This window comes from Microcaecilia unicolor, chromosome 1 (assembly GCF_901765095.1).
Source record: "Microcaecilia unicolor chromosome 1, aMicUni1.1, whole genome shotgun sequence".
Taxonomy (NCBI): Eukaryota; Metazoa; Chordata; class Amphibia; order Gymnophiona; family Siphonopidae; genus Microcaecilia; species Microcaecilia unicolor.
Window position 1 is genome coordinate 617813188 of NC_044031.1, and position 27274 is coordinate 617840461.

The window sequence follows — 27274 nt, forward strand, 5'->3', positions numbered from 1 at the left end:
ATAGTGGGGATGGGACGACTTTCCTATGAAGAGAGGCTGAGAAGGCTAGGGCTTTTCAGCTTGGAGAAGAGACGGCTGAGGGGAGATATGATAGAAGTGTATAAAATAATGAGTGGAATGGATCGGGTGGATGTGAAGCGACTGTTCACGCTATCCAAAAATACTAGGACTAGAGGGCATGAGTTGAAGCTACAGTGTGGTAAATTTAAAACGAATCGGAGAAAATTTTTCTTCACCCAACGTGTAATTAGACTCTGGAATTCATTGCCGGAGAACGTGGTACGGGCGGTTAGCTTGACGGAGTTTAAAAAGGGGTTAGATAGATTCCTAAAGGACAAGTCCATAGACCGCTATTAAATGGACTTGGAAAAATTCCGCATTTTTAGGTATAACTTGTCTGGAATGTTTTTACGTTTGGGGAGCGTGCCAGGTGCCCTTGACCTGGATTGGCCACTGTCGGTGACAGGATGCTGGGCTAGATGGACCTTTGGTCTTTCCCAGTATGGCACTACTTATGTACTTATGTACTTATGTACTTATGAAAAGTTATTCCATTATTATATTTCCTCTGTGTACATTCGTATACTGCACAAGCTGGCATGTTTGAAAATTTAAGTGAGATTAAATAAAAATGCTACCAACATTAAAGAACAACAATGTGGATGCAGCAGTTCAAAGGACTGTTTGTTTTGAATGTACAGGGATGACGGCTGCATGGGGGAGAGGAAAGAGACAAACTTCCGTTGATTCAACTTGACTTCACGGAAGTCTCTTTCCTCTCCCCCATGCAGCCGTCATCCCTGCCGGCGTCCTTTCTTCTCCCAGGCCAGTACTGCGGTGGCCTGAAGAAACCACGAGGTATGACCTTCACGCTCCCAGTGGGCAAAACAAAAAAACAGCATGAAACCGTGCGCAGGGCCATTGCCCTGCGTGCACCACTGCCGGCTTCCTTTCTCCTCCCTCCCCTCAGGATGTAACTTCCTGTTTTGGAGAGGGAGGAGGAAGGGAGCCGGCATCGGCGCACGCAGGGCTACGGCCCCACACATGGTTTCACACTGTTTTTTGTTTGGTGCTGCGAGGGTTGGAGAGGAGGAGAGCAAGTGAGATGCCCAAGCCACAGGGCAGCTGGACCAACACCACCAGGAGGGGACCTGAGCCACCCCAGCCCAAATTTTGGGAGCCGGTTGTTAAAGTTTAACAACCGGCTCCCAAAATTCTTTAAAAAATAGCAAACAGCTCTGGCGACCCAGTGCAAGCCGGCTCTAGCACACCACTGGATGACACCCCCCCCCCCCCCTCCACATACACACATTGCATTCCCACATGCTCCTTACTGGACCACCTCCAGGAGGAGGAAGGGATGAGGCTCCTCCTTTAACACAGAGGTTTATAAGCTTCAGTGCTAGTAATCCTATTTTGACTAAATTGTGTATGTGAGTTGTAAGCTGTACTGAACTTTGGAAGCAATGGGATATAAATATTTTAAATACAATAAACAATATATAATTAAATAAAAATATTGGGTTGCACTCTCGAAATAGACCTTCTCCTATTCAGTTTGGCTGGCACCTTTCTGGAGCAGAGGCCCAGAATGTTTTTCCTCCAGCTGTATTGGAGGGCACATTTTGAGAGCCTGCTAAATATTCATAAAAAGTAAATGTAAACTGTAAATCCCTGAACCTGTGGTTATGCCTGAGACCTCTTCTCTTCCTCGGATATCACAAGGAGACGTCATATTAAAATAATAAACGTGTTCTCTTTATTGTCATTTAGAGCAAATATTTACAGAAAGAAAAGCGACAGAGCAGGAGCAGAGAGAGAAAGGGAGAAAACAAAGGAAAACAATTTAAAATTGCATTGCGTGTTACTTAGAGCTCCTTTTACTAAACTGCAGCAAAAGGGGCCAGCACTGGTGTTGGCACGCTGAGGCCCCCTTTTACCGCAGCTGGTAAAAGGGAAGGTCTTGCTTTCCTGCAGGAAATGGCCACATAGCAAGTAAAGCACTTGCAGCGCGGCCATTTTTTTTTGGGGGGGGGGGGAGCCTTTACCACCATCCATTGAGGTTGGAGGTAAGGGCTCCCATGCTAACCCAGCGGTAACCAGGTACAGTCTGGTGCTACAACAATAGTGCCGGAAATGACGGAGCGGTAGGGGTGGGAAGTACAGCTGGGCTGCTGCGGTAGCCTGGCGGTACTTCCGTTATAGGGAGCGGGAAGCCCACGTTGGGCTTACCACCGCTTAGTAAAAGGTTCCCTCAGAGACAAATCACAAATTACATATTCTCTCCTCATTATTCTAAGACCTCATACAGGGTAACAAATCAGCGGATGAACCAAGTCCACATCCAGTGACCTCACTACATTAATCTGGTGTGGATTGGTAACTGCTACAGTCATCTCATAGTAACCCAGTCTCTGGAGCCACCTGCTGGATGTGAGATCACCTGTGCTGCAGATAAATTAAAATAAAATAAACTCTTGAACTTTCTCAGGCTGTAAAATGAAAAAGCTAATTACTGTTTTTTTGCATATCTGTGTCTAGCTCCCTCATTCTCTCTCAGTGGCTGCTAATGAGAGGTCATTGTCTTAAAAGTCAATATCTTTATCTCCTACCAAAGTCAGAGACTCCCCTTCCTTCTCTTCATGCTCTGGTTGGCTCAGCTTCTTGCAAAGCACTGGCATCAATTTCCTCCTGATTAGCAGTGGCCTGGACCAGTGCCATTCCTCATCAGCTCTGAGCTCATAACCCGATGCTCAAAGCTTACCATGCTTACAGTGATTTAGACTGGGTGTAGCCAGTCTAGCTTGCACGTTATTCAGCTTCACTTTTATTTATTTATTTATTTATTCATTGCATTTGTATTCCGCATTAAGGCATTATCCCACCTTTTGGTAGGTTCAATGTGGCTTATATGGAACAAAGTGGACGGTTACAAGATATTAAACAGGTTAGCAATTCGAACAGAACAATGCAAGTCTGAGCGGTTGTCTCTCGGAGAAGAAGGTTTGGGTTACTTCCTAAGAGATTCAGAGGGATTATATGACTATTGTTGAAACATTACAGACATGAATTGAGTGAGAACACAACAAGTCAGTAGGGCAGAATCATCAGTCAGACAGGATACAGACCGGTGAAGAGGGTACATGCTGCATAGGGTATTGGGGTTATGAGTCTTGGGGGGGGGGGGGGGGGGGGGTTGGTGTAGGTTGGTCATGGAGCTTGTTCATTGTCCATTCAAATTGTCGACTATATGGGTAGTATAGGATTGGTCCTCTGGATGGTTAGGTTGACTCAACAGGGATATGTTTGCCATAGCAGCTACCGATAATCCTATGCAAATATAATACAATGAGCTTATTAGTATTAAAATGGGCATTCCATGCACTGCACAGAAAGGAGCGCCTACCCATAATGTGCAAAATTTTCCAGCAGGTCTGGAGGTGGAGCATTCTGCTTGCACAACTTCTCAATGGAGCAGTCTGCTTATATTTTTTAATAGTATCTGCACATGTATGAAATGTGCCATGTATGTGTATTATGTGTGTGTGTGTGTGTGTGTGTGTGTCCCGCATGTAACAATAGTGTTAAAAGTTGTGGAACATTTTTAATAGTATCCGTGCATGTGTGTGAAATGTGCCATGTGTGTGTATTATGTGTGTGTGTGTCCTGCACATAACAGTAGTGTTAAAAGTTGTTGTGGAACAAAAAAAAAGGAAGTTCCAAATGTGACGTTACTGGACGCAAGCCTTTTTTCCTGGGCATGTGCAGAGCATCGACGCTTACCGAGGGGCTGTTCTATACATGTGCAAGGCACTTTCCCTACCGAGTCCATTGCAGAATTCCGTGCATCTCATTTGCATGCGATTTTCCTTTGAGCATCAATCACTGTTTCAAAATCGATAAGTTTAACCGCCGCTATAAACGCATGCAGCATTTAACAGTGACTTTTGAGTATCTGCCTGTCAGAGTCAGGAAATGGAGCAGGTGAAGCAGGATGTGTCTTGTACCAAGCATAGGAGCCAACTTTTCAAAATTATTGGGGGTGCTAAGCCCAATGGAAATGACCCCTCCCTGGACACATACAAGGAATTTTCTCAATATTTGGGGTGCTCAAGCACCAACAGCACCCACAGAGTCGGCTCCAGTGGTACCAAGTGTTTTCTGTATCATCTGTCCTGCAGCTGGGCCTTTTCAGGCATTGAAAAGAGACCGCTCTACCTAGCTGATATAAACAAGTAGTTACTCAGTTGCTGTCAGCGGCCAGGTTCAGCATTGCTAGGTACGGAAAAACTGCTGCCTCCAGGAATGCTAGGTATAAACAGATACAAAGATATGAAAGGAGCAGATCACACAGGAAAAGGTCCTTTGAGAAATGCTTTATTTATATGAGGTCTATAAAAAAAGACTGACACTGGCTGTGTTTCGCCCATGTAAGGGCTGAGTCAGGGGCTAAAGTAACTGACAACAAATAAAATAAACATATCATTTAACATTGATGAACAGTATTAAATAAATAATCATTAATATAAATAATAAGAACATAATTCTAAAACACCATGTGTCAAGCCAAATAAATAAATATAAAATAGATAAATTAATACACACTGAACATCCTGAAACCCCCCCCTTCTGAACTCCCCTGACCATCAAGAACAACACCCCTCCCCAACCCGGATCATGGTGGGCTTACCTGCCCACTCCCTGGTAGTCTTATAGGAAACGACCTGCTCGCTCCTGTTTGGCACAGCTGGATCTTCAAAATGGCTGCCACAAACCTTAACCAGATTGAGTTTGAAAATGAGCCAGGGTTACAAGAGACATAAGCTCTCCAAAATAAATAAATAAATAAAAGAACCCAATTTATTTCAACAGGAGAAGCAGTTCCAGCTTCTACAGTGTAAAAACTGACACAGATAAACAAAGCAGTCAAGGAACTGATCTTTTCAAACTGCCTCTCTTATAATCTCCTGGTCACAGACCACAGAGAGCCAACCCGTACAAACACATGCACACTCGTGCACACAACACACACACACACCACAGATATACAGACACACAAAATGTATAGATACACAAATGCATACAACACAGATACACAAGACACCAGATACACATATATTCACACACACACACACACACACACAGATATACACATTCATAATATATACAGAGATGTATGCATTTATAGGCATTATAAATAATTCCATGACAATGTTTCACACTTTCTCCAATATGGACCCTCCTCCCCAGTGCTGCCATGCTTATATCACTGATAGGTTGTGCTTTAGTGGTGTATTTCATTTTCTTTTGTTTGTAAATTCTACTGTGAAACCTACTGACTGAATCATACTGGGCCAGATTAAGACATTGGCAAATGACACATATGCCTAGGTCCAAAATGTTTGGGGGGGAGGCCCTGTCAGATATGCTCAGGACTCAGAAGGTTAGGATAGCTGTCAGGCTTTTTTTTCAGGATTCTCTAGATGTTTGTATTAATGTCTTAAAGCTAGAAGGGTGGCTGACAAGTCTGGTAATTCTTCAAAGTTTAAAACCTTTATCTATTTCCCCCTACCCCCTTGTGACTCAGCCCACCATGCCTGCTTCCAGTATCCCTACCAGCAGAGACTGTTGGTAGGATCCAACCAATGGGAAAACTGAGCACTGAAAGACAGCTGTAAACAGCTGTGGAGGAGTGGCCTAGTGGTTAGGGTGGTGGACTTTGGTCCGGGGGGGGGGGACTGAGGAACTGAGTTTGATTCCCGGCACAGGCAGCTCCTTATGACTCTGGGCAAGTCACTTAACCCTCCATTGCCCCATGTTAGCTGCATTGAGCCTGCCATGAGTGGGAAAGCACAGGGTACAAATGTAACAATCAGAAATGGAAGGGGTTTTGACATACCTCTTTTCTGTGGTTACAATCAAAGCGGTTCACATATCATGTACAGGTACTTCTGTTGTACCTGGTAGAGAATGGGACGGGGACAGAGTCAGCGGGGACTGGGACAAACTTTGGCCTCATCCCTGTGTCATTCTCTCATGCAGACAACAATGTTTTGATTTTTTTTTTTGTTGAGAAACAAGCAAAAGTGCTGGCCAAAACTGTGAAAACTGACACGGGGGCTCCTTTGCATTCCTGCTCTTAGCATGTCTTCTGAGAGGATATTTTCTTTTGCGGGAAGGACTGAGGAAGACAGGAGAGCTAGACTGAATCCTGAGATTGTTCATGACTTATTATTCATCCACAGATTAAAAAATCATAACTGCTTCATGGGGCTTATTTCTCCCCCACTAGGGAATACAGAGCAGGTTGTATTTTGTCACCCTGGACATTTTAACAGGGTGGATTAGGATTCCTTGGGGTAGGAGAAGTCAGATATTATTAGGTGGAAGGGTAGAAGGTGGTGGTGGGAGGGTTGAACTGTGCAAGGCTGCATAGACACAGAGCCCTGTGGTTCAAAGTGCAGCAGAGAAATCACACAGCCCGGCCCTGATGAGAAGATGGAGCCTGCCATCAATGATTGCTAGCACAAGTGCAGCAGGTTAGGTTGGATGGGCCCTGGGAAAGGAAGGAAGGGGAGCAAGTTAGAAGCTGGATGGGAATATGAGGGGTGGGGGGAAGCTGAATAGAACTTGAGAGTGTGAGAGAAAGGAGAGCAGAGCAGAAGCTGGATGTGACTAGGAGGGGGAGTGGAACAAGGCAGAAGTTGGATGTGGCTCAGGGAACAGAGCAGTAGGGATGTGATGGGTGGGGTGGGGGTGAGGAGCACAGAAGACGCTGGATGTGTCTAGGAAGGGGAGAGAGAAGCAGGATGGAATTAGGAGGAGAAAAGGGAACAAAGCAGAAGAAAAATTGAAAGAACTGGGACTTGGTGATTGAATGGGAGTGTGTTGGGGGACAGAACAAGGAATTATGGATGGAAGAGACTGAGTGGGATTTTGGAGAGGATAGTGAGGAGTGTGTCTGTGTTTTAGGTAATGGTGAGACTGATAGGAATTTCAAGGAGGTAGGTATGAATAGGGGGTGTTAAATGAATTGGGACTATGAGTGAGTGTGTGAAATGGGGGTAAGAAAAAGGGAATTAAGTATAGAGAAAGACAGATGAAGATCAAGTCTGCGCCTTGTATATCACTTTATTATCAAATGGTACGAGTGAGGGTGCTGTGCATTTCAAGGGGGAGGGTAAAACATCTTAATGTTGAAATTAGCAAGTTAAATACTGTTAGCAATACTTTTGTTTTTATCATATATTATTCCCAGAATCCATCATATTTAACTGCCTATACAGGTTGGCATGATGACAAATTGCTGACCAGTGTTTAATCATGAATGAGCAATACCTACACAGAGTGGCAGGTGCAACTCTACCACCTTTTTCGGGCAGACTGGATGGACTGTGTAGGTCTTTATCTGCCATCATTTACTGTGTTACTGTGTTAAACGCTGGTTTCTCTGGTGGTCACACAACAGAGGTCAAAAGCTGTGAATTTCATCTTCACTAAATCTCCAATTTTTTTTTTTGTTTTATCGTGCATTGACTAAGTCCTTTCTCCTCTATGGCAGCTTGATGTCTAAAATGGCACCTGGGGACCCTGTACTCGCTCTCTTCATATCAGGCCTCCTCATTCTCAGGACCCAGGGCTGTCCAGCAGAGTGCCAGTGTTACAGCATGACTGTCGAGTGTGGCTCCAAAAGTCTCAAGATGTTTCCTTCCAGTATCCCGCCCTCTACTCAGGTATGTGCAATGATAGGGAAACTTTTCATCTTTCTCACTCTTCCCCTGTCTACCCTGGATTCTGGCTCTTCCCACCAGCTCAGTGCTGCTGTTACTAACGTTGGTGCTCTTTTCTCCACACAAATGGTCATCCTCCAACAGGTATCCATAATATTTTTCTTCCCAACATTCAGTGCTGCACAGCTTGGATTGCTTCTTCATCCCTGCACAGGTCACCACTTGTTTCTCTACCCCTAAACACCCCATTGGTAAAAGCTGTACCAAACATTATCACACTCATCTAAAGGCTCTCACAATCTTTGAGCTCTTTCTCTCACTTATTAGGAGTGTGTTACATTGTAGTGTGTGAGGCCAGTGATAGGAGGAACGAGTGAGACTCCAGCAGGAGTGGAGGAGTGGCCTACTACTACTACTATTAAACATTTCTATAGCGCTACTAGACTTACGCAGCGCTGTACAAATTAACATGAAAAGACAGTCCCTGCTCAACAGAGCTTACAATCTAAATTGGACAGACAAACAGACAGCTAGGGGTGGGGAAATTGCAGTGGTAGGGGTGATAAGTGAGGGTGTTGAGTAAGAGAGTCATGGTTAGGAATTGAAAGAAGGCCTAATGGTTAGTTCAGTGGAATGCGGATCTGGGGAACCAGGTTCAATTCCCACTGCTGCCTAATGGTCGGCAGTGGGTTAAGAATCTGGGGAACCGGGTTCAATTCTCTCTGCAGCTCTATGTGACCCTGGGCAAGTCACTTAGCCCTCCATTGCCCCAGGTACAATATACTTAGATTGTAAGCCCATCTGGGACAGTGCAAGTACCTGAATAGTTATATATGTAAACCGCCTTGATTTGTGCTTCAATAGAAGGCGATATATCAAAAAGATTGATAGACTTAGACACAGTGTGTGAGGTCAGTGATATGGGGAATGAGTGAGTCTCCATCGCAGTGTGTGAGGTCAGAGATAGAAGGAATGAGTTAGTCTCCATCACAGTGTTTGAGGTCAGTGATAGGAGGAATGAGTGAGACTCCATCTCAGTGTGTGAGATGAGTGATGGGAAGAAGGATGAGACTTCATCGCAGTGTGTGAGGTCAGTGATAGGAGGAATGACTACTACTACTACTACTTATCATTTCTATAGCGCTACTAGACGTATGCAGTTCTGTACACATTATATGCAAGTACTTTCTCTGTCCCTAGTGGGTGCACAATCTAAAGTGTTTTTTTTTTGTACCTGGGGCAATTGAGGGTTAATTGACTTGCCCAAGCTCACAAAGAGCTGCAGTGGGAATCCAAACCAGTTCCCCAGGATCTCAGCCCACTGCACTCCGTCACAGTGTGTGAGGTCAGTGATGGGAGGAATGAGTGAGTGTATCGTTGAGTGAATGAGTGATACTGAAACTGCATGTGCATGGTATAGGAGGTGCACTCATGGTCTGATTTCTCTTTCTGGCCTCCCTGCAGACGGTGTTCCTGCAGGATAATAGCATTGCTCAGCTGCAGCAGCAGGACCTAGTGCAGCTCTCCAGGCTCCAGTACCTGTACATCCAGAACAACAGCATCTGCACCCTGGAACCAGGGGCTTTCCACAGCCAGCAGGTGCTGCTGGAGCTGGCCCTGAATGGAAACCATGTCCAGGAACTGAACAGCAGCATCTTCCAGGGCCTGCAGCACCTCAAAGTCCTTTACCTGGCAGGGAACCAAGTCAGCAGACTGCAAGATTACACCTTCTACCCCTTGCAGGTAAAGATATGCGACAAGGCCATCCATGTACCCAGCGCAGTACATATATATCAGAGTCATGTGATCCTGTCATGTGATAGTCTATAAACTGCCTTTAACTGAGGTTAGATTGGCAGAGATCTGCAAAAAGGACCAACGGCACGGAATATTATAAGGAAAAAGCAGGGGTGGCTCGATCATTAGGCCACCTCAGGTGGGGGCCTCAAATGGCACTCTTTCAGGAGTGGCATCTCCCCCTTCCTTCCTCCATCCTGTTCCCTGATTTTACCTTCTCTTTACATTTTTAAAAGCCGGCAGTAGCAGCAATTTCCATACGCTGCCCTGCCGCCAGCACCTGCCTCTTCTCTTTACTGTGGCCTGCCTCTCTGATGTAATTTCCTGTTTAATCAGAGGCTGCCACAGTAGAGAAGAGGCCAGTGCCGGTAGCAGGGCAGCATATGGGAATCGCTGCTGCCACCGGCTTTTGGAGAATGGAGAAAGAAGGTAAAATTGGGGAACGGGGTGGAGGAAGGAAAGGGGGAGATGCCAGATCTTGGCCCGGGGGGGGGGGGGGGGAACTACCTTAGGCAGCATCCTGCCTTGGGCCACCCCTGGGAAGAAGTCAGCTTTTCAGTCAGACACTGTGCTAAGGCAAGATAGCGGAGTGGCATGCTGTCTTTCTTCAACCTCCAGGTTTCCTGATGGTTATTAATTGTCTCAGTTTAGGAGTGAGATTAGTTATCGAGTTGACATAGCAATTCATATACACTGTATGGTACTGGATGGTATGATGTGTGATATTACTCTGTGTTGGGGTCTTAGAATGCATGTCTATAATGTAAGATACTTTATCATGTCATGTGGGCTATATTTATGTGATAATGTGCCATTACATTTGCATTTGGATCAAAATTCTGCCATTTGTTTTGTAGCGCCAGCTGCTGAGGCTAAATTAAATCCAGATATTAAGCGCTGGTATCCAGACAGTGGTCGGCATAGAATATCTGGATTCAGCACTAACTGCTGCTACTATCCGGATAGTGGTGATATTCAGCCTGACATCTAGACAGCTAACCAGACTAAATATTGCTGTTAGACGGTTAAGTACACGCTCCGCCCCGATGTATATCCCAGTGGCTCCGAGATAGTCTGCAGTGAGGAGTGGAGGAGTAGCCTAATGGTTAGTGCAGTGGACTGAGATCCTGGGGAACTGGGTTCAATTCCCACTGCAACTCCTTGTGACCTTGGGCAAGTCACTTAACCCTCCATTGCCCCTAACCCTCCATTGCCCCAGGTACAAAAACATAGATTGTGAGCCCTCTAGGGACAAAGAAAGTTCCTGCATATAGGGTCAGATTCTGTAAATGGCATCTAAAATCTAGACACGTCCGATTAATGTGCCTAGTGCCATTCCACATAACACACCTAAAGTTAGACATGATGTATAAAATAGCACATAGGATCAGGTAACACACCTACATTTAGGCATAGCCATTTACACCACTAAAAACCTGGTGTAAATATCCATACATAAGAGCATACAAGTAGCCATACTGGGTCAGACCAATGGCCAATATTCTATTTTACAAACAGTGGCCACGCCAGGTCACAAGTACCTGGCAGAAACCCAATTAGTAGCAAGAATCCATGCTAACAGTCCAGAGACAGAAGTTGCTTCCCCCATGTCTATCTCAATAGCAGACTATGCACTTTTCCTCCAGGAACTTGTCCAAACCTTTTTTTAAACCTAGATAAGCTAACTGCTGTTACCATATCCTCTGGCAATGAGTTCCAGAGCTTAACTATTTGTTGAGTGAAAAAAATATTTCTTCCTATTTGTTTTTAAAGTATTTCCATGTAACTTCATTGAGTGTCCCCTGGTATTTGTACTTTTTGAAAGACTGAAAATCGATTCGCTTTTACCTGTTCTACACCACTCAGGATTTTGTAGACCTCAGTCATATCTTCCCTCACCCGTCTCTTTTCCAAGCTGAAGAGCCCAAACTTCTTTAGCCTTTCCTCATATGGGATCAGTTCCATCCCCTTTATCATTTTGGTCGCTCTTCTTTGAACCTTTTCTAATTCCACTATCAGGCTCATTTTTGAAACAGATGCACATTCAAAAAGTGACATAAATTGGCACAGTCTATATTTGGATAATTATCCAATTATCCAAATATTGACTGGGTAAATGTAACATCGGGACACGCTAGAGAGGTACAGTTCCTTGATGAAATCAAGGACAGCTTTATGGAGTAGCTGGTGCAGGAGCCGACAAGAGAAGGAAAAATTCTAGACTTGGTCCTTAGTGGAGCGCATGATCTGGTGAGGGACGTTATGGTACTGGGGCCACTTGATAACAGTGATCATAATGTGATCAGTTTTGATATCAACCTTGAAGTAACTATACACAGGAAGTCAAATATGTTAGCGTTTAACTTTAAAAAAGGAGACTATGATAAAATGAGAAGAACGGTGGAAAAAAAACTTAGGGGGACAACTGAGAGGGTAAAAACTGTACAACAGGCATGGACGCTGTTCAAAAATACCATCCTGGAGGCCCAGGCCAAACATATTCCACAAATTAGAAAAGAAAGACGGAACTCCAAAAGACAGCCGGCCTGGTTGAAAAGTGAGGTGAAGGAAGCTATTAGGGCTAAAAGAAATGCCTTCAGAAAATGGAAGAAGGAACCGTCTGAAAATAACAAGAAGCAGCAGAAGGAGTGTCAAAGCAAATGCAAGGCGCAGATAAAGAAGGCCAAGAGAGATTACGAAAAAAAGATAGCTTTAGAGGCAAAAAAGCATAGTAAAAATTTTTTCAGTATATTAAAAGCAGGAAGCCGGCAAAAGAATCAGTTGGGCCACTGGATGACCGAGGGGTAAAAGGGGCGATCAAGGAAGACAAAGACGTAGCGGAGAGATTGAATGAATTCTTTGCTTCGGTCTTCACCGAGGAAGATTTGGGTGGGATACCGGTGTCGGAAAATGATATTTCAAGCGGACGAGTCGGAGAAACTTACTGACTTCACGGTAAACCTGGAGGACGTACTGGGGCAGTTCAGCAAACTGAAGAGTAGCAAATCTCCTGGACCGGATGGTATTCATCCTAGAGTTCTGATAGAACTGAAAAATGAGCTTGCGGAGCTACTGCTAGTGATATGCAATTTATCCTTAAAATCGAGCGTGGTACCGGACGATTGGAGGGTGGCCAATGTAACGCCCATTTTTAAAAAAGGTTCCAGGGGAGATCCGGGAAATTATAGACTGGTGAGTCTGACGTAGGAGGTAGTCGGGCTGTCTCCCACAGTGACCGGCATTGAATATCCAGGGGGTTTTTCCTACTGATTTGAAGATAACCGGCTACGTCGATGTTCAGACATAACCAGTTATCTTTAAACTGGCCAAAGATATACCAGGGTTTGATGCGGCCAAATATTTATTTATTTATTGCATTTGTATCCCACATTTTCCCACCTATTTGCAGGCTCAATGTGACTTACAGAGTTTGGTTATGACATAATCATTCCATGATTTCAGATATAATTAGTAAAGTACCAAGACTTAGGTGAGGGAAGAGAGAAGGAATGTGTTAGGCAAGATATAAGTGCACTGTAGTGGTTGGGTGAGTTGGTGAGGTAGTTTGTAAGGCTATGGATTCTCTTTATAGGCCTTGTTGAATAGATGTGTCTTCAGAGATTTGCGGAAATTAGTTATTTCATCGATAGCTTTCAGGGCTGTAGGTAGTGCATTCCACAGCTGCGTGCTCATGTAAGAGAAGGTGGTGGCATGTAACAGCTTGTATTTTAGTCCTTTGCAGCTGGAGAAGTGCAAATTGAGAAATTTGCGGGATGATCTCATGGCGTTTCTGGGAGGCAAGTCCACGAGGTTTAGCATGTAGAATGGGGCATCTGCATGAATGATTTTGTATACAATTGTGCAGATCTTGAATGCAACTCATTCCTTAAGTGGGAGCCAGTGAAGTTTCTCTCTTAGGGGTTGTTGAATAAAAGCATAAAAATGTTGAATAAAAGCATAAAAAATTGGAGTGGAATGCTTCAAAAAAACATGCAGAGCTAGCTGTTTCAACACTAAAATCTCCTGGGACATGATGGGGCCCACATTAGCCAGAGGCAGGCTCCAGAAAGTCTGTTGGCTAGAAGTTAGGGGGGGTAATAGAAAGCAGATGTTCTGCACATGATTAACAGTTTGTGGTATTCAGAGACTTGCACAGGAATGTTGTATGAGAGAATTGGTCAGATGCCAAAGAAGAACGATATAAAATCAGATTGGAACAAAGAGGTAGCAAGCATTTTTGAATTTTTCTTTGTCTGTCTCTGCTTTCTTTGTCTGTATATAGCATCCTGATTTCTTTGCTTTACATTGCTTTGTTTTGATCATTCATTCTGGCTTGTATATTGCTTATCAAGAAATGCTTCCTGCAATAGCCCATTGAGCTATGCAGAAAAATTGTAAATACACTGTTTATATTAAATATCGTCTAGCCTTCTCTACAAAAGTGGCGGCATCCTTTTCTTCAAAGTGGCGAGCCAGCCAGGAGTAGGAGTAGGCCGCACACGGAAAAGAGAAGGCCAGACGAATAACAAATTAAGTGTTTGTTGTTAACGAAGTTTTTTACAGGATTTTGAGAGAGCAAGCGTTGTTTAAGCCTAATTTCTGTGCTCCACTGATGTGGGATTGATCAAACTACTGACGTGGACATACAGGTGATAACTCCTGGGCTTGCTAAAAAGAGAAATAAGAAGACGCGTGAGTAAGCTTACACTGTGGCCTTATTACTGGTATATTTGTTTAGCTTTGTAGTTTTCTGTTTTGTATATTTTCTTGGTTTAGGTGCAGTAGTATATTTTTGTAGGTTGTGGCTCTATAGGAGAAATTGTAATAGTCAGAATAAAATGAAAGGGAAAGGGGCAGATAAGAAAGAAAAGCCTCCTGTGTATGCTATGTATTTAGATTTAGATAGTTCAAAAAAATGCTCCCCTTTGCAGCATGTCATAGAATTATTCCCATTAGAAAAAAAACAGATTGAAAAAATACATGAGAAATGGGTCAAATATGGAGGAAAAGATTCTGTTTTGAGCTGGTCTCAAGATGGATCGTTTGATCGTCCAAAATTATTATCTCTCCTGAGCTATTTACAAGAAAATAAAAATAAAACTAGGCAGAAGAAAAGCTTAGAACAACATCTTACAATTTGGAATTTATTTTCTGTAGCAGCAGATCTTCTTCATGCAGATGTAGAAAAAATACAGCGAGAACAGGAAAATCAGCCTTTGGTTCAGCCTGAAGGTTGAGGAATGTCATCTGTTTTTGATTTCTCGGTGTCTGGCTGTTGCTAAGCTAACGGTTAGAAAGGTCTGAAAGAACTGAAATTTTTTTTTGTTCCTTTTAAAAGATTGTTTTAGATTAGATTTAAATAAGTTCTTTGTCTTATAGGGAATTCTGATCTCTGTTTATTTTAAAATATGTGTTATTCTGTTTCTAGTTCTCTATGTGGAATGTCTTTGCAATTTAACTTTGTTTGACTCTTTTTTAAGTGAGATTCCTGCAGTGTTAAGAGATCATCTGGCTTGAATTAGTCACATTCCTAGCTAGTTTTGTGTGTAGGGCTAATAGGGAAAGAGATGATTTAAAATCTCTAATAACATCTGAACAATATGATTTGTCAGCAATATGGTCACTATGCTTCAGAATGTTATCAGAATGCAGGAATGCCCCAAGTACAAATGCAAACGCAGCAAGGATTAATGCCACAAGTAGTAGGGATGCCTGTGAGTGCCCCGCAGACTGCAATACAGCAGCCGGCGATGCAATCACAGGGACCAGGGGCTGCAGTACAGAGACAAGGCACTGTAAATGCTTTTCCAACTTGGCAGAATATTCCAGACCAATGCTATTGACTGGAAGCAGACCAGTGTCAGGAAGAGGGAATGATTTTCAGATTAGACACAAGGGAACCCTTTATTACATTGGCAATTGGCAAATATGGAACTCCTGTGAGATTTTTGATAGATACAGGGGCGAGTACCTCTGTGTTGTGTGCAAAACCACAGGGAGTTAAACTTTCAAATCAGTATAGAACAACAGTGGGATTTACGGGGATAGAACAAAGAAAAAGGCTAACAGAACCCACTCTGGTGCGCTTGGAATGCCAACCGCACGGTTCAAGGGAGGCTGTGGTACCCTTCTTAGTGGCACCTGATTGCCCAGTAAATTTGTGTGGTAGAGACTTATTGTCTCAATTAGGATTGTGTTTAGATTTTGGAAATAAAGAAATACCAAGTTTGCTCACCATGGTCCAGCAGTTGAATAATGAAAATAAAGTAAGGGTTATGGAAGAATTACCACAACATATTTGGAGTACAAGTGATTCACCATATGGACTAGCCATAAATGCAAAACCCCATAAGATAGAATTAATAGAAGGGGCAAAGGGGCCGAAGCAAGACCCTTACCCCATACGACCTAAATTAGTATCCAAAACCCTGGAACACATTGGTAAATTATTGAAATGTGGTATTATTGAACCTTCAGTATCCCCGTACAATACCCCATTGTTTCCTGTCCCGAAAGGGGAAAACAATGTAAGGATAGTACATGATTTAAGGGAGCTAAATGAGGTTACAAAAAATCAATTTCCGATTTGTGCAAATCCTGCTACTCTTTTGCATACCCAGAATATATATGCATATAACACTGTTATTGACTTGTCTAATGCATTCTTTTCAATACCTCTTCATCCAGAGTCTAGGGATTTGACGTCATTTATAGTACAGAATGAGGCATATAGGTGGACTAGGATGCCTCAAGGCTTTACTGATAGTCCATCGGTATTCTCAAAACAACTAATGATGGATTTAAAGGATTTCAGGAGTCAATTGCCTGACACGGTGTCATTGTTTGTCTATGTAGATGATATTCTACTGTCTGCTGAGACTGAAGCAGAATGCCTAGATTGGACTACAAAATTATTTTTGTTATTAGGAGAGTTAGGATATAAATGTAATAAGGAAAAATGTGTTATAGCTCAGTCTACTGTCACCTTTTTAGGACAAAATGTTTCAGCAGAACATAAGGTCATTATACCTGAAGTTATATCTATTTTAAATGAAACTCCGGTACCGCAAACAGTTACCCAGTTACGTGCTGTTTTGGGAATGTTAAATTACTGCAGACAATGGATACCAAATTATACACAAAAAGTAATGAGACTTTATAAACATTTGAAACTGCCCGCAGCCACACCAAAGAATACACTAATTGTATTGGAAGAACAGGATAAGATGGTATTGGCTAAGATTGTGAGGGATTTATTATCTCCAGGACCGTTAGCAGTAATAGATATCCAATCACCTGTGCATTTGTGGGTAAAAGACATGGGAAATAGTTGGGCAGCTATGATTAATCAAAACAATGAAGTAAATGCACCAGTAGCTTTTTTGTCAGGCTCTTTTAATCATGTGGAAAAAGGAATGAAAGAAATACCAAAGTTACTGACAGCTATAGTGGCTGCAGTAGGTAAATGGAGAGCACAAATGCCTTTTGTTCCTATTGTAATACATACCAACCACACGATTAAAACGCTGTTGAGCCCTAGCCAGACGGCATTGACAGCCACTAGATTTGGAAAATATCAAGCAGTACTTTTAGGACAAGATATAAGAATAATACCATTAACTAAAGAACAGAGAAATAAGATAGATCTGCTTTTTCCTGTCGATCAAAAGGGTGAGATCGATACTATAGAAATCCCTACATTTCACTGTCTTACTTTTGAACCCTTATCTGATGGATTAATATGGTTTACAGATGGAGCTTGTGAAAGGACTGTTGCAGGCTTTGCCTGCGTGCAGGTAGATGAGAATCTAAGAAAGATAATGCAAGTACAATATAAAACCCCTCCTGATCAGACTGCACAGCATGCTGAACTTTTAGCCGTTATTACGGCCTTACAACACACTGATATGACTCAAAATGTTACTATATATACTGATAGTGGTTACGTTGCAAGTTCACTACAGTATCATATATTAAAATGGCAGCGTAGGGGGATGATAACCAGTGCAGGTAAAAATCTACAACATTACACATATTGGAAATTGCTGTTTGAAATTTTGGCAAAAAGGGAACGTGAAGGTAGAAAAACTGCAGTTGTGTGGACCCCGGCCCACACTGAAAAGCCAACCTTTGAGGCATTAGGTAATGCAATGGCTGATGCAGCAGCAACGGAGGTGGTTAAGCAAAGTGAAAAGATTTTGTATAATACTAGACAGACACAGGAAGGGCCACTTACGAATGTAGATAAGATTGAAATGTGGCAGCCAGAGGGACAGGAAAGTGAAAAATGGTTGAAGAGAGGATGTATGAAATTGGGAAGTGAATGGTTTAATGCAGAAGAAGGATTACCTTGTATGCCAATGAGCCAGGCGATTAAGGTATTGGCTGGTTGGCATGCAACCATGCATTGGAATAAGGAAACAATGAGACAACAGTTTGAACAAAGGTTTTGGACTTTAAAAATTGATAACCTGATTCAACAGGTTGTGCAAAATTGCATGGTATGCAATATTAACATACCTAAACGAGGTCCTAAAATATCGCCTGGGACACTTCCAATACCAGAAGGCCCAGCAAAAGAATGGTATATTGATTTTACCGATATGATTGTTCCAGTGCAGGGAAAAAGGTATTTGTTAGTTTGGGTGGATGCTTTTTCAAGGTGGGTAGAAGCATTTCCATGTAAAAGGGAGACAGCACATGAGGTGGTACAATGTCTGATAACTCATATTATGCCAAGCCATGGGTGTCCGTCTAGAATAATTTCTGATAACGGGACGCATTTTAATAACAGTGTTTTGAAAGAAATGGAAACGATTATGGGTTTAACACACAGAAAAGTATCAGTGTATCGCCCCACCTCCAATGGTTTGGTGGAGCGCTACAATGGTATTTTAAAAACTAAATTGAGAGTATTACTGAAGGCTTTAAACAAGGAAACAGCAGGTAAACCATATACCTGGCTTGATTTGTTACCATTAGCTTTGATGGTTATAAGGGCCCAACCTAATGGGCGTACTAAATTGACCCCATTCCAAATTCAGACAGGACGTCATTTTTTCCCGATGCAGACAGCAAGTACTGATAGCACAGCTCAGTACTGGCAAAAGCTACAACCTATGTTGAACCTGACAAGTGATATGATCCGAACAAATGTAGTATCACAGGCAGGAACTACTAATGATGTTTGTGCTTTTAAAGTAGGTGACCTAGTGCTACGAAAGAACTTTACACATAAAACATGGAAGGATCCTGTGTATGTAGGGCCTTTTGCTATCACGGCCCTTACTCAGACCTCTGCCCGTCTGGAAGGTCATACTTCTTGGATACATTTAGCAGATATTCGACGAATTAATAACATTGAAATGGACAAAGAATAAACAAACATCATGTCCCTAAACATGATGGTATTGGACTGTTGTTGTTTGTTAATGGACAATGAACACATATGAGAATAGACTTGTTACAGTGGCCAAGATGTTGAATTTGACTGATTGTATCATATGTGCCCACTGACTGACATCATCCTTGTCCTTGCCAGCTATGATATATGGGACTACAATGATAAAACCATGACTGTGATCCCAATAATACCTGTGTAAGAGATGATGAAAACCTTCATTGGACAAATGAGACTATTTATAAGCAAGCCTTGCTTATGGACAAGTACCCACAGACATCATGTTGGTGTCTGATTAATAGTATGACAACTGAACACATTCCCCTGATAAAGTGCACTTACACGCAGAATGTTGTAACAACTGATTCAATGAATGTTATGCTTTTAATTTGTGTAATTTTTAATGCCACATCAACTAATGAGAAGTAAGAATGAATGACAGTGTATTCCCCTTTGATGAAGCTCACTGTCTGTATTCAAAGGAAATATAAATTTTGTACCCTAGTACAATTGAATCTGTTTAATGCAACATGTATTAGCATGTTTGCAAAGATGTGCCAGGATGTTTTTAAAATAACAATGATAACTGAAATTCAGAATAAATAGAACTTTAATATGTCAGCCAAAAATATTGAAAAAGCGTGCAGAAACTGAATGCCACAAACAAGGGGGGAGGAGATTTAGAAAGGAGGTAAGAAAACAGACTGGAGCTGAAACACATGTGTTGAGGCCTGGAATATCAGTCCTCAAAGGGAGGATGTTGAATAAAAGCATAAAAATGTTGAATAAAAGCATAAAAAATTGGAGTGGAATGCTTCAAAAAAACATGCAGAGCTAGCTGTTTCAACACTAAAATCTCCTGGGACATGATGGGGCCCACATTAGCCAGAGGCAGGCTCCAGAAAGTCTGTTGGCTAGAAGTTAGGGGGGTAATAGAAAGCAGATGTTCTGCACATGATTAACAGTTTGTGGTATTCAGAGACTTGCACAGGAATGTTGTATGAGAGAATTGGTCAGATGCCAAAGAAGAACGATATAAAATCAGATTGGAACAAAGAGGTAGCAAGCATTTTTGAATTTTTCTTTGTCTGTCTCTGCTTTCTTTGTCTGTATATAGCATCCTGATTTCTTTGCTTTACATTGCTTTGTTTTGATCATTCATTCTGGCTTGTATATTGCTTATCAAGAAATGCTTCCTGCAATAGCCCATTGAGCTATGCAGAAAAATTGTAAATACACTGTTTATATTAAATATCGTCTAGCCTTCTCTACAAAAGTGGCGGCATCCTTTTCTTCAGGGTTTTGCATTTTCATATTTGGTTTTTCCAAATATGAGTCTGGCGGCGATATTCTGGGCTGTTTGGAGCTTTTTGATGGTTTGTTCTTTGCAGCCAGCGTATAGTGCATTACAGTAGTCCAGATGACTTATTACCATTGATTGTACCAAGGTACAGAAGATATATCTTGGGAAGAAAGGTTTTACTCTTTTGAGTTTCCACATGGCGTGGAACATCTTTTTCGTTGTATTCTTCACGTGAGTATCGAGTGTGAGGTTTCGGTCGATGGTAACTCCTAGGATTTTTAGATTTTGTGCGACGGGGAGAGAACAGTATGGTGTGGTTATTGTAGAGTAGTTGTTTTTGTTGTGTTGTGAGGTGAGTACAAGACAATTGTGTTTTTTCTGCTTTGAGTTTCAACTGAAATGCATCCGCCCAGGAGTGCATGATGTGGAGGCTTGGGTTGATCTCGTTGGTGATTTCGTTTAGATCATGTTTGAATGGGCTGTAAATCGTGACGTCATCTGCATATATGTAGGGATTAAGGTTTTGATTGGCTAGAAGTTTGGCTAAAGGCATCATCATTAGGTTAAAGAGAGTTGGTGATAGTGGGGATCCTTGGGGAACTCCACATTCAGGTGTCCATGGGGCTGATATGTCCGCATTCGTTGTTACTTGGTATGATCTTGTGGTCAAGAATCCTTTGAACCATTTAAGAACTGTACCTCCTACTCCGAAGTATTCTAGTATATGTAGTAGTATTCCATGATTAACCATGTCAAAGGCGCTGGACATGTCAAATTGTAGGAGGAGTATGTTGTTACCAGTTGCAATTGCTTGTTTGAATGAGTTCATTGCAGATACTAGTACCGTTTCGGAGCTGTGATTTGATTGAAATCCTGATTTGGACTCGTGCAGTATTGAGTGTTTATTTAGGTAGTCAGAGAGTTGTTTCGTTACTATACCCTCCATGAGTTTGGTTATGAACGGAATAGATGCTACTGGGCGATAGTTGGTTAGGTCCATTGTGCTTTTCTTAGCATCTTTTGGCAGCGGAGTGAGTAAGATGTTTCCTTTCTCCTTGGGAAAGAGACCATTTTGAAGCCTGTGGTTTATATGATTCGTGAGGTCTTTTTTGAGTTGTTTGGGGGCGGATCTTATTAGGCTATTGGGACAGATGTCTAATTTGCATTGTGACTTGGCATATTTTCCGAGCCATTGTGAGAATTCCTCTGACGATATCGTGTCAAAATTGGTCCATGATCAATCTGCTGGGCTTTCCTCAGGTTTTGGATCTAGACATCCAAGGATGCTTGTGTATTCAGTGGTAGTAGGTATCATGCGTCGGAGCTTTATAATTTTTTCATTGAAGTATTTCGCAAGATTGGTTGCGGATGGGTTGTCTGTGTTGTTAGAGGTGACCGGTGTAGTATTTAGGAGTTTATTTACGAGTGAGAAGAGTTTGTGTGTGTCCTTGTAGTTTGGTCCTATTTTAGTTTTGTAGTACGTTCTTTTAGTTTGTCTGATAGTGTATTTGTATTTTCTTTGTAGCTGTTTCCAGTCTTTGAGTGTATGTTCGTCTTTTTTCTTGGTCCATGCTCGTTCTGATCTTTTGACCTGTGTTTTTAGTTCTTTCAGTTCTTCATTGAACCATGGTATTGAGTTTTTTCTATGTGAGGTTCTGGTTTGAATTGGTGCTATGTTGTCTAGTACTGTTCTACATCTGTTGTCCCATTCTTGGAGAAATTGGGGTGAATCTGTGGGTGTTGTCCATTCGTCTGTGTAGAATTGCTGCCAGAATGTTGGTGGGTCTATTTTGCCTCTTGTAGTATAGGTTTTTTGCTCCTGTTTTTGTTGTGTCTTTTTTGTTCTCCAGCGGAGGGAGAGGTTTGCTTTGTAGTGATCGGACCATGGCGTGGCTGTCCACTTTGTATGCTTGATTTGGTATCTTCAAGATGGAGACTGATGTCTCCTGCTATGAGGAGGTCCTGGGTGGAAACGCAGGTATTCGATATGAAATCCATAAAGTGCGTTTGTGAGTCTTGCCAGTTGCCCGGGGGTCTGTAAAATAGGATTAGGTTTAATTGATCACGTAGTTTAGGGTGGTTGATTCTGACTGAGGCTATTTCAAGTTGGGGAAGCATGGATTCTGCTGTTGTTGTGACTGTGAATTGCGACTTGTAAATTATAGCAATGCCTCCTCCTCTTTTTCTTTCTCTTGTCCAGTGAGTAATTTTGTATCCTGGGGGACATAGCTCTAAAATTATTGGGTCATTGGAGTCATGGATCCAGGTTTCGCTAATAAGTAGGAAGTCGAGGTGTTCATCAGTAATCCAGTCGGTTATAATTGTGGTTTTATTAACTGCCAATCTGGCATTGATGTAGCCTATTTGTATTAGTTGGTGGTGTTCAATTGGGTTTGAGGTGGTGGTAATTTCTATCAGTTGTCTGCCTTCTTGTTATGAGTGTTTGTTAAGTTCTTTCTTTCCTTTCTGTTGATGGTGTCCGTGGATAGTAGGTTTTTTGATTTTTTGACTAGGCATATTGTGTGTGGGTTGCGTGAATGGTTTGTGAGGTGTGGGACTATTATTGTCTATGCTCGGGGTTATGAGTGCGTGCTGGATTAGGGTGAGACAGTAAATAGTTAGGAATAGTTTACTGGAGTTCATATCAGTGTTAGTTTGTATGTTAATTTGTGTATTTGGAGCATTAAAGGATGTCAAATCGGTTATCAAAACATAATACTGTTGCTTTAAGGTTTAAGAAAGTCAAATTATGATGGTTTAAAAATTGGCAGATAGCTAGTTATATCACTTGATATAACCAGTTATCTGCCAGCCACTAACCGCTGGTATTCAGCAGAGGATAGCTGGTTATCCCCTGCTGAAAATTGACAGATACCCGGTTAAGCGCTATTTAACTTGTTAGCATCCATTCTGACAGGTTAAATAGCACTAAATATTGGGCAGACTGTGTCTAAAGTATTAGGTGTCCTTTTGGACTCCTCTTTGAATTTTGAAGAGCAGATTACGTCAGTATTGCAAAAATCTTTTTGTTTTTAAATTAAGGCAATTGAGAGTAATTCATTCTTATTTTTATCAGCATCATTTCAGGGTGTTAGTTCAGTCTCTGGTACTGTCGTCATTGGGCTACTGTAATTCCTTATATGTTGGATTATCAGTAAAATTTATGAAGAAATTACATTTAGTCCAGAATACAGCTGCCAGGCTGATATATCAGAAGTCAAAATATGACCATTTGACACCATTGTTTTTGGATCTGCACTAGCTTCCAGTAGAACTACGAATTAAGTTTAAAACTCTGCATGGAGATGTACCTGATAATTTTCCTTTTTTAATAAATCTGCTGGGTGGACAGGTTGGAACTTGTAACCGTGACAGATTGCTGTTGCATTTTCCATCATGTAAAGGCATTAGGTATAAAAGTGTGCTTCAAGGTTCTTAATATTATTGTGCAATTGAAATATGGAATTCTCTACCTCTAGATACTCGGCAGAGATTCTCATATATTGTTTTTCTTAAGAAAATTAAGATATGACTGTTTGAGGTGTCGTTTTAATTAGATTAATTATAAGGAGAGATGTTGTTATTGTATGTTATTCTTTTATGATGCTATGTAACACGCTCTGAACCTGGATAAGGGATTTGGTGAGATTAAAAAACTTCAATAGTATAGTATAAATTCTTTGAATATCAAGCCCCTCATTGTAATGTAGCTATTAGATGACATATAAATACTATTTCTGGACTCAGAATGCCCTGCATGGGTAGTCAGACTGAGGTTGCTGGTAACATTAATATCCAGTTACCCCACAAAATCTGGCAAACCTTCCTTAATCTCACTGTACCACAGACAAACTCTTTAGAACCACAAGAAAAGGAACATATTTCAATCATAGCTGCTTATCTGGAGGACGGATACCATTAGGCTGAGCAGATAATGCAGCTTAAGATCCATATAAACCGCCCAGGAAGAGTTAGTCTTTATCTGGAGATCATAACAAAAGAGTACATTAGAGGTACAGTACAGTCTCAATTATCTGACCATCTGGCATATTCAACAGAACCCCCATGATGCCGTGCAGCTTCTTTTTCCATTTTCCAAACCCCGGACCCTACTTTTACCACAAAACAGCACCATTGTGAGCTGGCACCCTGCTTTTACTGCCTTTGTTTCTGCATTGTTTGAGAGGTTATCATTGTTTTCCGTATTATCATTGTTTTCCGTATTATCCGGATAATCGAGACTGTACTGTACTAGAAGGAAAATAAATCTGGCTTGTAAATCCGGCTGGCACTTTGAGATAAGTCAACCGTGACAGATTGCTGTTGCATTTTCCATCATGTAAAGGCATTAGGTATAAAACCTTCACTTGACCCTACCTGCCCCTCCAACTACCGCCCCATCTCTCTTTTACCCTTCCTTTCCAAAATACTTGAGCGCGCCGTTCACAGCCACTGCCTTGATTTTCTCTCCTCTCATGCCATCCTCGATCCACTTCAATCCGGTTTTCGCCCTCTGCACTCGACTGAAACGGCACTCTCTAAAGTTTGCAATGACCTGCTCCTGGCCAAATCCAGAGGTCACTACTCCATCCTCATCCTCCTCGATCTTTCCGCCGCGTTTGACACTGTCAATCATGATTTACTTCTTGCCACGCTGTCCTCTTTTGGGTTCCAAGGCCCTGTCCTCTCCTGGTTCTCCTCTTATCTCTCCCACCGCACCTTCAGGGTACACTCCCATGGATCTTCCTCCACTCCCATCCCACTATCTGTTGGAGTTCCCCAGGGATCTGTCCTTGGACCCCTTCTCTTCTCAATCTACACCTCTTCCCTGGGCTCCCTGATCTCGTCTCATGGTTTTCAGTATCATCTTTATGCTGATGACACCCAGCTATACCTCTCCACACCTGACATCACCACGGAGACCCAGGCCAAGGTATCGGCCTGTTTATCCGACATTGCGGCATGGATGTCCAACCACCACCTGAAGCTGAACATGTCCAAGACCGAGCTCCTCGTCTTTCCTCCTAAACCCACTTCTCCTCTTCCTCCACTCTCTATCTCTGTTGATAACACCCTCATCCTCCCCGTCCCATCTGCCCGCAACCTCGGAGTCATCTTCGACTCCTCCCTCTCCTTCTCTGCGCATATCCAACAGACTGCCAAGACCTGTCGCTTCTTCCTCTTCAACATCAGCAAAATTCGCCCCTTTCCTCTCTGAGCATACCACCAGAACTCTCGACCACGCTCTCATTACCTCTCGCCTTGATTACTGCAACTTACTCCTCACCGGCCTCCCACTCAGCCATCTATCCCCCCTTCAATCCATTCAGAACGCTGCTGCACGTCTTATATTCCGCCAAAACCGATATACTCATATCACCCCTCTCCTCAAATCATTGGCTTCCGATCAGATATCGCATACAATTCAAGCTCCTCCTCCTTACCTACAAATGCACTCAGTCTGCGGCTCCTCACTACCTCTCCACCCTCATCTCCCCCTATGTTCCCGCCCGTAACCTCCGCTCACAGGACAAAGCCCTTCTCTCAGTACCCTTCTCCACCACTGCCAACTCCAGGCTCCGCTCATTCTGCCTAGCCTCACCCTATGCCTGGAACAATCTTCCTTTACCCATACGCCATGCCCCCTCCCTACCCATCTTCAAATCTCTGCTTAAAACTCACCTCTTCAATGCTGCCTTCGGCGCCTAACCGCTCGAGAAATATAGAATGCCCCAATCTATCCACCCTATCAGATTAACTGTTCACTCGTCCTCTAGATTGTTCACTTGTCTTTAGATTGTTCTCTTGTCTTTTAGATTGTAAGCTGTTTGAGCAGGGACTGTCCTTCTATGTTTAAATTGTACAGCGCTGCGTAACCCTAGTAGCGCTTTAGAAATGTTAGTTAGTAGTAGTAGTAAGTATTGAAACTTCCCTTAAGGCAAATAATTAACTTTAAAATCTTTTTTGTAACCCCTTTCTGGTTTTTGTTTGTTTTTACATTTTTTGACACTTTATAACATCATTTGTGCAATGATTGTAACTTAAAGAGATGTGATTTTCTGGCATTGGTTTATGTCGATGCCATCTCAGCATTTATGAACACACTAATATAATAATTATGGAGATTAAATTAAAACTTTTTGGTGGAGGTTTTTATTCTTGTTGCTATTATCTAGAAACTGACAATATATAGTGCTAATACCAGACAACTATCCAGACCAACAGGAAGAAGGCAGTCCTGATCCAGATATCTATATCACAGTGCTAAAGGTGCTGAATATTGCCTTTATACAGACAAGAGCAGATATGTAGCAGCTGGAGTTGGATATTTGGCATTTAAATGGAATACAATCATCTGTTTATCAAAATAAACATGAACTTGAATTGCAGAGTTTAAATACTGACCTGTATATTTTTTTTCTCCAGATAATGAAACCTCTAAAAATTACACATATAAAACAATAAAAATTCCATCACAAGAAAAGCATATACACCCTGATCTCCAGCATTGAAGGTGAAGTCTTAGTAGGGTGTTGCAGGTAACAGGTTCTTCTTGTCTATCTTTTTTTTTTCAGCGGCTGCAGGAGCTACATCTGCAGGAGAACAGAATTGAGAGTCTGGAGGAGCAGGCTCTGGCCGGACTCTCCTCACTCGCCCTTCTAGATCTCAGCAGGAACCGCCTGAGAACCATCAGCCGGTCCACTCTCAGGCCTCTTATCAGCCTTCAGGTCCTGAGATTGACAGGTGAGGGAACACTGGCATCTCAGTCCTGCCCCACAGGTGCAACCAGAAAAACTGATTTGGTTTGCACTGTTCACTGGCTGGTATCCATCCAAACTGCAGATTCAGGTTGTAGCTGGGTTGCCCATCCAAGACCCAGCCAGGCTTGACCTGCTTAGCTGCCTCTTCCTCCACATGACTGTTGCCTTCACTCCACAGCAATCTGGCTCCTCTGAGCCTTGGCTCCAGGCCCTGTGAACTCCCAGGACTTCCTCCTCCCTCTGTTCCTTTCACAGAGGCACATTCAAAGCCCAATGTTTATAA

At 42.4% G+C, this 27274-nt stretch overlaps 1 protein-coding gene across 1 annotated transcript in view; it reads left to right on the forward strand.

Annotated features, from left to right (window-relative positions):
• The window catches only part of LRRC24 (leucine rich repeat containing 24), a 57700-nt gene that overhangs the window by 26447 nt on the left and 3979 nt on the right, over positions 1-27274 (forward strand). Inside the window, exons 2-4 of the mRNA XM_030190242.1 lie at positions 7562-7733; positions 9195-9473; positions 26806-26974. Of these exons, the coding sequence (XP_030046102.1) occupies positions 7562-7733; positions 9195-9473; positions 26806-26974 (620 nt within the window). The remainder of the gene's footprint in view (positions 1-7561; positions 7734-9194; positions 9474-26805; positions 26975-27274) is intronic.